The 13,573-nt window shown below is 42.7% G+C and overlaps 1 protein-coding gene across 1 annotated transcript in view; it reads left to right on the top strand.

Moving 5' to 3' along the window:
* Positions 1–420: 420 nt before the first annotated feature.
* The window catches only part of HSF2BP (heat shock transcription factor 2 binding protein), a 31,177-nt gene continuing 18,024 nt past the window's right edge, over positions 421–13,573 (top strand). Inside the window, exons 1-4 of the mRNA XM_030956536.1 lie at positions 421–475; positions 2,552–2,702; positions 7,132–7,235; positions 10,972–11,121. Of these exons, the coding sequence (XP_030812396.1) occupies positions 440–475; positions 2,552–2,702; positions 7,132–7,235; positions 10,972–11,121 (441 nt within the window). The 5' untranslated portion in view covers positions 421–439. The remainder of the gene's footprint in view (positions 476–2,551; positions 2,703–7,131; positions 7,236–10,971; positions 11,122–13,573) is intronic.

Raw genomic sequence — 13,573 nt, 5'->3', positions numbered from 1 at the left:
TCAATCCTCCCTCCCAGCTTGGTGTCAGCCCTGGAGCCTCCAGCCCCAGCGGTGGCACCACGGCAGGGCCGGGCTGGAGCTCCCCGCAACCCGGTATTGTCCCGGCATTGTCAGGGTGTTCTCCAGGTGCTGTCGCAGTGTTGTCCCAGTGTTATCCCAGTATTGTGCCGGTCTTATTCCGGTGTTGTCCCGGTACTGTCCCACTGCTACCCCAGTGTTATCCCGGTGCTGTCGCGGTGTTCTCCCCGTGTTACCCCAGTGTTATCCCGGGGCTGGGGCGGAGCCTAGGCATCAGGTCACGCCCAGACCACGCCCCAGCACGCGCCTATCCAATCGGAGTGGGCGCGGTCACAGCGGGGGCGTGGCCATAGCGTGTCCCTTCCCGCCCTCACGCCATCGTCCCCCCACCCCGCACGAGGCCGTTGTCGCCGCTGTCGCGATGTGGCGCAGCGCCGGCCTCGCTGGCGACGCGCAGGTATCGCGAGCGGCCCGGGGGCGCTCGGGGCTGGCCCTGAGGCCGGGCCCGGCCCGGGGGTCCGTGCGGGCGTGGGTGCCCCGAGGAGCAGAAGGCGCGGGGGTTGTGCGGTGCTCCTGGGCCTAACGGGGCCCTGAGGGGGCGATGGCGGGGCCGCAGGGAGAGCGGAGCGTGGTGGGGGCTGTAGAGGCACCCTGGCCTGGTGGGGCGTGAGTGGGGAAAGGGCTGGCAGTGGTTCCTCGCTGGGGGCTCTGCCCTGTTCGGCCGGCTGGCAGGAAAGGGGGGCTCCCGTCCCTGGGCTCACACCAGGCAGGACATGAGCTCAGGTGCAATACTGGGTGGCTTTATCCCTGTGAAAGAACTCGGGGAAGTCAAATTTCCTGCTTCAGGGACCTGCTGTTACTCTGAGGACTGGACAGAAAACTCCTTTTCTCTCCTGTCTGTATTTAACATACTCCTGTAGTGCAGAGAGGTATGGAGAAGCTGCTTGAACAGGGAAAATAAAACTTGCCTGCTGTAACAGCAGTGCTGCAAAGACCTGTGCTTACTGTGGGAACTACAAAGGAGAATTTTCTCCTTGCTGCGTATTTCATATCTCAGCACCACTGATTCCCAGCTCTGGTTCGGCTTTTGCTAGTGAACAGAGCTATTTTTATGTACCAAATTTTGCTCTATGATTCTGAGCCATACTGAATTCTCACTGGCATTCATGGTTGCTGACACACAGATGGCATTCCTCTAAAGACTTCTCTCTTCCCATGTGTTTGCTCCATGCTTTCTTGAGACCTAGATGAGTGGAATTTTTCTAGAGTCATGTCATGTGGTGCTACTCGGCCTTATGAACCTTGCCATAGATGCAACTTAGAGCTTATAGTTCAAAATAAAGCAAAATCTTTCTTCCATACCTTCATTACAGCTCTGGACCTGTAGAGGTAGGACTGACCTGTCCCAAAAATGTCTGGATTTGAAAGACAGCTGGGAAAGAAATAGAGTAGGAAGCAAAACTGAAAGGAAATTTTCAATCTGAGGAAGTAGGGAAGCAGACAGAATTGTAGGGAATGGTTGAAGAAGATGACTTCCATTTGTCTTGTGTGTCTGCTCTTGAGAGGACTGTGGGGATGGCACATTTCCAACCTGTTGGAGATGAGATTTTCGTTTGTTGGCCTTTTCCCTCTGGAATAAGATGTGATCCATGAAACATCTCATTTTGTCAGCACTGTTCTCAGTGCAGTGCAAAGCACTACTAAGATATAACTTCGCTTTCTGAGATTATTTTAAGTGATTGATGTTGTAGCCAAAACATGTTACAACTTTCTTTTTGTTGGTGTGTGTGCATCAGCCTTTTTAACATCCAGCTGAGTGCACATGTATGTACATCAGAAATTGAACTTTGTGGGTTTTTTTGTACAGAATTGCTCTGTAATTTTAAAATTAACACACATTCTGCTGGAATATTGAATGAAAATTATTCTGTACCTATAGTTTGGCAGGAGAGGAAGCTAGTAAACATTTCTGTCTTACCTTGGGATTAAATTGGGTTTAAACCCTGAGATTGGGTTGCAGATGGCTGCAAATAATTTCTGCTCGTCACAAAAGGTAAATTGGTTTGAAAACTGTACAGTTTCCTCCAAAAGAGTTGTTGTAATTTAGGACTGAGGCTCTTGCAAATGTTTGAATTAATTAAAAAGCTGAGTAGTCGTATCCTTTACGAGAGTCATGAAACAACAGCTTAGTGTGTGCTGCTCACTTTTTAAAATGGGAGTGTTAATTTTTGCAGCATTCCCAGATGCATTGCACAAATTTTGGGTGCAGAAACACATGAAGAGAGGTAATGCTGTTTACTTAAGGCCACAGTGGCAAAAATTAACTTTACAGTCAAAGGGTCAACCTCAGAGACTTTTGGGTTTGACTGCTGGATATTCTCTTTAAAAACTTACAAATTGCTGAAATGATGTCATAGAGAGGAGTATTTTTGTCCAATAAAAGAAATTGAAGCAGAAAAGCACTACAGGACTGTAACAGTGTTTTTGGTTGGTTGTTGGTTTGTTTTTGTTTTGCTTTGTTGTTTTATTTCAGAAGGCTGAGACCAAAGAGGAATTCGTAAAAGTTAGGAGGAGGGATTTGGAAAGGCTGACAACTGAAGTTATGCAACTGAGGGATTTCTTACCCAAAATAGTAAATGGAGATATCCTGGGGACATTCCAGAAGCTGGATGCTATTGAATCAAGTGAGTAGCACCATCTTACAAGCTCTTGCAATTTCTGCCAGAACTGCTTAGAACTAACTGTTGTGCTCCAGAAATAGCTGCAGTGTTTGTGGAGCCATTCCAGATTCAACTGTGTTGTTCAGTGACTGCTTCAGTAAATTATTGTGTTTGTAGTGAAGAAAATTACAAACTGCCTTAGGAATAATCAGACATGTCAAATTAATCTTTTAAATTATTTTACTGTGGATAAAAACATATGTATTTCAGGAAGTAAGAGAAGCTGTATGAGGAACAAAAAGTGTTTTCCCTTTGAGAAGAGGCAAAAACATTTTGCTTTTCAAAAGGTGACTTTCACAGGAAAAAAAACCCCAACAAAATAATGGTAAATTACAGTGGGTAAAAATTTGAAGGAAGAGTGAGTTAATCTTGTATTTGGCCTGTCTTGTTTTTTAGCTTGTATGCTTTACTAATAAAAAGAAAGATTCTGTAATAAAAGTGTTTTTATTGCTGTCCCCAAAGTCTGTTTTTTCAGAGTTGGGTTTGTCTGTGCATTATTTTTTTCAACAATAACCCCACTCCCAACATGCCATCAGGGCCAAATAGGAGCCAGCTCCATCCCTGCTCTGTAGCTTCCCTGCAGCTGCCCAATTTACCTGGATTTGGTTTTCCTGAAAAGACATGGAACAAGCACTGAGACAGATTACAGACAGTGTGTCTCTTCTAGAATACCAAGTGAGAAATGGAAAATTAACTTGCAACAGCCAGCTAAGGAGAAGCAACGTGGGGCCTCAAAGCCTGTGTCTGACAATGTCATATTTTGGGGCAGAGCTTCCTGCTGCCTCAGTGATCCACTTTTTGGGGAGATCCTTCCATGTCTCAAGCAGTGGATAGAATCTGGAGGTATTCTCTGTTGCAAGGCATCAGGGACTGTTTCCAGTTGTGTTTAGTGTTCAAGATCCTCAATTAGTTTTTACCTTCTTGCCTTGAGATTCCTCTCACTGATCCTTCTTACATTCCTTGTGCCAGGCATCAAGGAGACACTGTCCATCCAGAGCAGTCCCATGGCATCAACATGGGGATTTTGAGATTCCTTGAAACGTTCTGCTGGCTGCCCAGAATTCTCTGGGTCCTGTAGGGCAGGAGCTGAAGCTGAGACAGCTTTTGAATTCTCTGGAGTCTCAATCCACAGTGGAGATTTCTCTTGCAGGTGGTGAGGTCATTTGTATATTTATTCAGGCTCTGGCCATTGTGTGTCCCTACACCTGGACAAGTCAAGTGGGGATTTTTGCTGGTCCAGTCTTCTCCTACCTCTGCAGCATGAAATAAGGCAGATTGAAGGGAGGCTTTGGAGCGTACAAATCACTACAGGTTGGACATCATGGGGACACAAGCAGCCCTCACCCTCAGAATGGTGCTGTTTGCTGCATATAACCTCTTGGTGTGGCGTGTGAAGCTCACAGGAGTCCTGGCAGCTCCTAGAGATATTTCTTCATGTTCTTACAGAAGCCTAATGTGTAATTTGTACACCTCCAGACTTCCATCAGCTGTTGCAGTTTTCTGGGTACTTGAGCAGCAGAGTCTCCTTTCCCTCAAGAAGTGCAGATTACAGTCAGAGACTTTCAACACCTCTGACCCATTCAGTTGTGAGACTGATGGAGTCTTGAACAGCTTTGAGAAACTGAGATCTTTGCACGTTTCCCTGCTGTGTGCAGGTGAATAGGACACCCATTTCCTGTTGCTTCCCAGGGGTGATCTCTGAGATCTGAGCTGGAAATCCTCAGTGCAGCCAACACCTGCTTTTCAGGCTGCTGTCAGGGTCTTCATTAAGATTTTTGCCAGGGTAATTGTTCATTTCTAAAAGAGGGTTCTGTTTTGGTCTTACTACTCTTCTCAGGAAGAGTGCTTGGCTCCAGGAGTCTTAGAAATACAGCTCCAGTGTTTTTCTGTATTATTATGCATATGTTAGTGGAACTCACTCCACTTGGGAAGTGCTAAAAATAGCATTTAACATTGATCTGGCATTTGGATCAGTAGAGTTGGAGTTCCATCACTTGTTGGCATTCATTCCTATTGTACTCAGTTCTCCACCTCCCAGAGCTTTGAGATTAGATCTCTGGTCCAGAAAGTTTCCTGTAACTTTCTGTGGATGAGACCAAGTCTACCTCACATCTGAAATGGGGGCCTTCTCATCTTTCCTCTGCCCAGTGGCTTGTTCTGCTTTGGAGCCTCTACCTTGGGTGCAAGTGCCACTTCTTCCCAGAGTCTGATTTACCACTGCATTGGTGAAGTCACATATTTCTTCTTTGTGTGAAGGTGCCATTTCAATTTTTTTTGTTGCTCACCCAAGTTGGTAGTGAAAGCTGCTTCTTTCTCTTCAGAGCAAAGGCACAGCTGGGAGAGCTGACTGGGGATAGCAGGAGAATTTCCACAAATGAGGAACAACTAGAATTAAGTCTCTTTTCAGCAGCTTCCACTATTGTCCTTTTTTGCCCCTTCTACATGAAACATTGTGATACCTTAGAGGATGTTGACACATCCTTCTTTGATCTGAAGCCCTTTAAAAAGTCCAGATTGCATTGTGTTAACACTCAGTAGTCATTATTATTCCCCTTCTGGCTCAGCCTTGGTTCTGGGACCTTTGAAGTTTGTTGGTGAAGGATGTGGTATCTTTGTGTGTCTGCTGGATTCAGGATGGATCCATCCTCTCAAAGGCTGGAAGTGATTGCTTTCCTTCTGGAGAGGTTGTTTCCTTGCAGGAACAGAGATTTTCACTGGATGAACTACCTGGCAAAGCCCTTGGCCTGTTGTAGGTAAGCAGAGCAGGTTCTACTCCTGCTCAACACATCTTGCTGTCAGCTTCTTAGGACTCACACCCACGCAGTCAGAAGTGCATGAGACTGAATTTTCTTCACTTGACAAAAAAGAAGTTTCTTGCCACTGACCAGAGTTATCCTCAAAAACTCAGTTAATCCATTCCTCCCTTCATTCTTTTCCTTTGGACTGCAGATTGAAAAGAAGTATGTTGCTCAGAGAACATGTCCTGGCACAGAGATGTTTGTCAGCAGTGAACCCTTGCCTTGCCTCTTTGCTTTCTGCTAAAAAGTGTTGCTGGCTTGGAATCACACAAGGGCTGAATGGAAATATATTCTACCTCTTCAGATAAATCAGCCAGAAACAGCTTTTCTCCTTTTATACAGGCTACTCAAAGCAATGTGTGTATACTTAAGATGATAAACTTGTCAATTAGGACCAAAACAGGAAGGTATTTATTTTCAAATAATGTAGAATTACTGAACAGAATGCCAAGTCCTTTGTTTAATAAGAACATATTGGGATAATTTTTAATGATGTTGCCTTTTTATGATAGAATTTGATATGATTTTTAGTAATTACATTAAAAATGCTGTCACATGTTGGGGAAAGTATTTCAAGTATGTTAAGCTGTACACCAAACTGTCATGTTCAAGGGTATGGTGTTTGAAGTGGGGGTGTAATTTATTTTTTTAAACTAACCAAGGTTACAGTAGATGCTGTTTGGATTTTACTTTTTGGAACTACTTAAACATGTTTCCTTTTTTCAGTATAAATACTAAGCATCCAAGACTGTGGTTTTTTAAAGTAAAATACAATACACAGTTATTGTTGAAACTGTCCTTCAAAGAGAATTTTTTTAAACAGGCATCATGCTGGTGAAATGGAATACTTAAAACTTGATTTCTGTTCACTAAAATAAAGTGCCTAAATTAGAATGAATTTCTGATAACATCAGAAGTTTTTGATAACATCACAAATTTGATAACACCAGAAATTAATTTTATAAGGGAATAATAAAATTTGCTTGTAACTGACATAATGTTTAAATAGTTTATAATCATAGAATCACAGAATGTGTTGGGTTGGAAGGGATCTTAAAGATCATCCAGTTCTAACCTCATTGCCATGGGCAGGGACAACTTTCACTAGCCCAGGTTGGCTATACTACTTTATAAATACTATTTTAAAATATTTGGAATAGTTGCTTTTCATTCTTCCTACCCATGTAAGTTGTAAATTGTAGATTGAAACCCTCACTTTTGACTACTGTTGGTATTTTTCTTATGTTTTTAATAATAGTCGCTGACTTAGATGAAATTTCACTCATGGAGTTTTCATGGAAACCAACATGAAAACAAAGCAGAAAACTGAGTAAATTTTAAAAAATCTTCTCAACCCTCAGTATTAAACAGCCAGATGTGATTCTTTTAAATCAGACGTGTTGGTTTCCTTTCTCAGAGCTGTTGCCGCACAGGAGATTGTGAGATTCCCGTTTGGCCACAGGGAGGTGATCTCGCACAAGCAAACAGCTGAGGCGCCTCAGTAAAGTCGCAATTGGTGGATTTCTTTGCTTCAATGCAGGCCCGATGACCATAATGTATTCCTTCTTTCTTTTATCTGGTTTATCCTGTCACAGGCCTGGAGAAGAAGGAGGAGGAAATAGAGCAGCTGAGGATGGATTGTGAACACTTCAGAGCCCGTCTGGAAACGGCCCAGGCAGATTGCATGAGAGAGAAGAAGGTAGATGTTCTGCCAGGATGTTGATGTCTGTGTGTGTGAGTTCTTATAACAAAAGCAGAAACTACACAATTTTCATTTTCATGTCACAAAATGAATCCTCAGTCTCAAAAACAATTTGGGATTTCCATCCAAATAGTCATCCATATCCATATTAACATGTTGATGTAAAATACTGGGTATTTGGGAAGATTGTGTGGCACAGCAGGAATCAAAAGGTCCTTCACAGAATCAGTTCTTGTGAATTTAACATTGCTACAACATATTTGCAAAGAGGATAATAGGCGATAGTTCCAGCAGTGCAATGTACAGAATGAAAGCAGCCTCTCTTGGTTTGCTGTGAGCTGTGTACCTTTGTTTGGTGTTAATAATCTTTCTCAAAGCACCTATTGATTCAATTGCCATGTACAGCTGAGAATCAAGGAGCAATTTCAGGGCTTCTCTTGCTCTGTCAATATTGTATTTAGTGATTATGAGAGGAGAGATTCTTAACAATTAAGAAATAGCAAAGACACTGGCTTTTCAGACTGTGAAGCCATTTGGGTTCAAATAATTCTCTGGCAGAATCAGTGGTGATTATTTGCTGCAAAAGTTCATTTCCTTGGAGCCACCTTCAATAGTCAGCAGTTGGGGTTGTACAGCTGGAATTTGCCAGCCTTGGGATTGCACAAGGACAGATGAACCACAAAACTTACTTCATTTTTGAAAAGGAATAATGAAGAGTTCAGAAATGCACTTTCAGTGCATATCTGTGTAGACAAAACACTCTGGAATGAAGTTTGGTATGATGGAATGGTTGTCAATCTGGATATTCCTTATTTCAAAATAAATATCTTCTGGGATAGATGTTGCAGTTCAGCAGTAGGTACAGAGTTCATTTTGCTGTGCACTGAGGTCTTCAGTTGCAGGATAAAATCCCTGTAAAATCCAATGCTGATGCTTTAGATATTAATGAAGCAAGTCCCACCCATGATTCTTGTTAATACTGTGAAATAAAGTGCAGGTGGTTTAAGTTTATGATTTCTTTTGATTGAGTTTTACTTAAAGCATGGATGGTTTACTAGGAGCAGCTGTTTTGTTGTTTCTGCTTAAAGCTCTTCTCTTCATGTCTTTGCTGTTGCGCAGTGTGTGGCAGTTGTGTGGCTGGGTTCTGTTAAATGCCAGGAAGGTGTATTTCAGTGGATTGTGCTCATGATGTTGTGAAGGCCTTTAGCTTTCAGGATATAACAAGGTGGTGTGTGTACATGAGTGACTTTTGTTCCTGTTAATCACTTTTCTGGTGTGTTTCATTTGGTTGCTGTTCTGCTCTAGACATCCTTCTGTAGAGTTTCTGAATTATGTTCTACATATTTACCTTCTGAAGGAGAAGAAAATTATTCACTGAAACAAACAGGGAATAAATGCATTTCTGGTTGATCAGTGTCCTTTTCTGAGGCCGTCATAAACCACCATTTTGCATTCCAAATTCTCTGTGCAGAGCTGTATCACTGGTTAGGGAATTGCTGTGCTTTCTGAACCTGAGCAGAACTTGAAGTGCAGATGTTATTCTTGGCTGATGTCTCCTTTGTCTGTCTTTTTGCAGTTCCATGCTTGGGCACTGCTGTGTTCTTGTGCCTTGACCTTTTCCTGAAGATGGTGGTGTTGCATAGCTCAGGGATTACTGGGTGGTGTGAGCCCTTAGGAGTGTTGCTTCCAGCCAGGTTATTTGCTTTTGCAGGCTCTGTTTATTTTCCTGGCTCTTGCATGTACTATTTTGTTTTCCTTGCCTCATTTCTTTGTTCTGATGTTGCTTTTGATCTATTAAAAATTCTGGTTTTTTTTTCTGCTGGCTTTGCATGGTTGTTGGGGGATCTAGATTTGGTATTACTGGGTTTTATGTCTTACTCAGTATTAGCATCCAAATGCAAATAAAATGTATTAAAGATACATTTCCCTAAGACTAGGACAGTGTGGAAAAGACAGGGAGAATATAGGGATTAGACAGGAAGATGCCTGAGGACATTTTGTGGATGCACATGGTGGCAGAAAAGCTGATAGACCTGGCAGTGAGTCATGTAAAAGATGGAATTTGGCTAATTTGCTTAAACATGATCAAAGTATTAAGAAATAAGAGACTTTTCCTGGGAGTTTCTGCCTGTGGAATCAGCAGCAAGTGTCAGTCTTTTGCCTGTATAGGTGAGAGAGATTCCAGAGAGTAAATACGCACAAAAGTCTGCTTAAGAAATTGAATTTGAACTTTACAAATCCTTACCTGTATGTTCCATCAGCAGCAGTGCAAATCAGGCTGGTAGGTGTGATCAGGAGGTAGTTGGTGACAGAACACAGCTCTGTACTGTTTGACAACATATTATGTAAATTTTCAGATGAGTTTACATTTCTATTCTTTACAAACCCTCAACATGAAGCATTGAGGTGAGCCCCAAAACCAACAAGACACTTGAAGTCTTGATGACAATACATGGGTTGAAAGTCTTGTTCTGTTTACTTGCTTTCAAAATTTACATAGAAAAGATTCCTTCTCATTTCCCCATACTTTATCCTGACAGCCAAACACACTGGGAAGGCTGAGCTGAGGAAGGTATTTTCTGCAGTGAATTTGAAAGTATCATGTTTGTAAAATGGGCAGAGTAAGATCCTTCTGTTTTTGGACATTGTGCAATCTGTGATTCTCTCTTTTAATACTTGAATTAGCATCATTTTTCTGGACTGGCTTTGGGCTTTCCTTTTTCCTTAATACCACCGCACCAGGAGTTAGCTGGGAGCCCCCACCCACGCCGAGACACAGACTGCAGAATCCCTGCCTTGATCTCCCTGTCTGTGCTGGCTCTAAACCAAGAAGTGCAGCAGCTTTGCCACTCCTGTGGCAGCTGCTAGGAAGGCAGTGAGACTTACAATCCTGCCCAATTCCATGGTATCCTTCCAGCCAGCTTCCCATGTGATTGGAGAAAATACTGCCAAATGGAGGTTGTGCTCTGGTTCTGTAGGGTTGATCTGTTATCTGTTTATGCTTTGTGGCAAGAACCGCTTAGCAGCTCACTTAAGTGATCATAGACTCATTGTGCTATGGAACAGTTTGGGTTGGAAGGGATTTTGGAGTTGTGTTACCTCATTCCAGTCCCACAACTTTCACTAGATCACGTTGTTCCGAATCTCATGGATGCACAGTGGTGCCTCAGCTTTCTTGCAATGGAAGGTCCTCCAACCTCCAAACCTTAGGTATGGGTTTTGGGACTCTATTGCTTTACCACTGCTGCTCAGGACTATGCCAACTGAAAAGAGCTGGAAGAGACAACAATATTTATCCTAGATATCCAGCAACTGTTCCATGTTGGCTAGAACAGAATCCTGTTTTGAAAAACAAAACAACCCTCCCCTCCTGTGAGATGTTTCCTGTATCTTTTGGAAGGTGTCAGGGAAGGCTGGCCTCTGATGCTGAAATCCCTCTCTCCTGAAGAGACATGGAGCTGTTTGCTCAGGGGGAGATGTCTCCTGCCAGGCTTCTCTAGGTGCCACTCAGTCTCAGTGGGTCACTTGGTTTGACCTTGTGGACAGTTTCTGGTTCCTGTCAGCCTGCACTACTTAGAGACAGCTCAGGAGAGAAGGAATGTGTCTGCAACTGCTCTGGGTTACCCTCCCTTTTCAGAGATGGCCATGATTGTGTCTCTTGTTCTGTCCCTTAGCCTAGAAACTTGGTGTGGGAGACGTGAAGTGCAACCAAAATTTCCTTCCGCTGTTCCAGGAGAAGCTGGAGCTGCGGCAGCAGCTGAACGAGGCCAAGCAGCAGCTCCTGCAGCAGGCAGAGTATTGCACAGAGATGGGAGCAGCAGTGTGCACCTTGCTCTGGGGGGTGTCCAGCAATGAGGAGGCTGTGAAGTCCATTCTAGGAGGAGTAAGTATGGCAGGTGAATACTGACTCCTGGGAATGCCCTCAGGCCTTTAAAACAAGGACCTTTAAAATAAGGGCCTTGCTGTGGAGCACACTTTAAGGATGTATTTCAGAAACTGTCTGGACAGCAAAAATGTTTTCTGGTTTGCATGTTCTTTGGGAACCATCCATTCTCGATTGAGAAGGGTTGGAGCTCAGAAGTGTTATGAATAAATGCAGTAATTATTTCTTTTGTTAACAAATGAGGCTTATCTGTTTGCCACCACACACAGCTAAACTGAAGCAAGGCTACAGTTAGCACAATATCTTCACAAGTTAACAGAAGGAGAGAATAGTTCCTGGGCACATGCAGGAGTTTCTATGCCTGTGGAGAGCTTGGAGGAGCTATTTCCATGGAGAAAAGACAGATCCATTGATTCTCAACTTCTTTAAACCTTTCTGCTGCCTTAATACGTGAATGACTCTTGGAAATTGAGACCCTCAGTGCTCATGGATCGTATTAAATCATCAATATTAAACATGGGCAAGTAGACTATTTAAAAAAAAACAATAATAAACCACAAAACCAGAACAACAATAGTTAATGACAATGGTAATATTGCAGCTATCATGATTTCACTGCCAAGTGCAGCTGATGGAATTAGGAGGGACTAAGGAAACAAGCCTGATAAAAATAAAATTTTCATTCTTGACACAGCCAACATGAGAAGGAATTGCTGTTTTTAATCTGAGTGAACTGATGCCACAGTTTCTTTTGGCTTGATTTTTCAGCAGCATGATGAACAGCTGAGTGAATAAGATTAGTTCATTATAGTAAGTGGTAAACCAATGTGTTTGTAAGACTTGTTTTAGTTGGGTGTTCCAAAATACAATTACAACTTTATATATTGGATATTAGAAAGCTGTACAGTGATGCCTTATTAATGATGACTTCTGATGGATGATTCCAAATCCAAGCAGCAGCAGTTACTAGGAAAAACATCTGTAAAATACTATATAAAGCAGCTAAAATTTAAAGAACAAAGCAGTCTTAAGTATGGATATTCAGTTGAATTAGTTAAAAACAAAACTGTTGCCTGAAGACTTGTTTGAAGGTAAAAAACCCAAGTGTGAAGATCAATACTTTGGGGGTTAGGTTGGTTTGAAATGCAAACTAGTAATTTCCAGCAGTCATTAAAGCCTGTTGAACTGCTGTACTTCTGGTGAAGATCAGAGCAACATTTGGGGGCATAATTTTCTCAGGATGGTGCATTTAACACTGTGAGAAACGTGCCTGGCTTGAACCAAGACTCCTAGGAAAAGCATAAATGGATTGTGTGGCATTGTGTCAACCACAGATTGCAGCTGGCAGTGAGTCAGGTCATTAAAAGATGATGGAGATTTGTCATACAACGTATTTGGTTTGGGTTATTCTGGGACAAGTTGTACAGCTTGTAGCTTCTTCCCTCCTCCCCTGAGAAGGTGCTGTGAACTACGCAAATGCATGAGAACATCAAGGGTGCTTTGAAACTCTTGCTGATATTTAAGCACATGGGGAAGGTGGCATCAATTCAGAATCATGTCATGCCTTACAGAACAATGCCCAAGCTTTTTTCAGCCTTTGAAGCAATACAGAAGTAGATCTTCCTTCCAATCCTGTAATGCAAATGGACTGAAATGATGTTAGTGGCCAGTATATGTTTTGTGTCCATAAGGGTTGGGAAAATCAGAACTGCAGCAAGAGATTTGAAATGTGACACAGGTAGTTCTCAAGGCAGTGGGGGAGAGATGCCTGCTGGCCTTGCCTGTGTTCCCAGAGAGAATTTGAAGAGACATCCAGAGAAGCACCATGAGAGAGTTTTCAAGATTTCCTACCTGCATGTACCAAAAAGAGAAGTAAATTAATTTCCGTGAGATTGTTTTGGATGTTTTTCAAAAAGCTTCAGCCAGATATGACAGGCTTCTCACATGGAAATATAACCTGGAGGTTTGATTTCAGAACAGCATCAAGGCTTGCTTCAACTTGAGAAATTTTGGATCCTACAAGGTGTTTTGCTACTTCAGTTGTCTCATATGGTGACAAATGACTTTATATTTAGTGGCAGCAGTTTTTCATGTTACCTGGAGCTTTCACACAGGAGTTTTACAGACAGCAGAGGGTTCATTGCACCATGTGAGCTCAAGCACCTTAATGGCTGCTTTCAGAACTGTCCTTATCTAAACATGTGTGGGTTGGACATTCTTCAGTCCCATGAAAATGCCATCCAGTTAATAAGGGACTGTGCAGAGTGTGCAGTGTTTGCTATTTATAAACCTGAAGGGTCTCTGCTGGAGCTCAGCACTAGTTAAGTAGTGGCTGTGTGGAAAGGAGGATCAGCACAGAGGGCACCAGTGAAACCTCAAGAGGCTGGCAGATAGAAGATTTCTCTTGTTTTCTGTGCAACATAGCAACTACTCAGGGTGCTTAGTACCCTCA

The sequence above is a fragment of the Camarhynchus parvulus genome, chromosome 1 (genome assembly GCF_901933205.1).
Source record: "Camarhynchus parvulus chromosome 1, STF_HiC, whole genome shotgun sequence".
In the NCBI taxonomy this organism is placed as follows: Eukaryota; Metazoa; Chordata; class Aves; order Passeriformes; family Thraupidae; genus Camarhynchus; species Camarhynchus parvulus.
The sequence above is the reverse complement of the archived record's forward strand: the minus strand, read 5'-3'. Positions and strand labels throughout refer to the sequence as shown.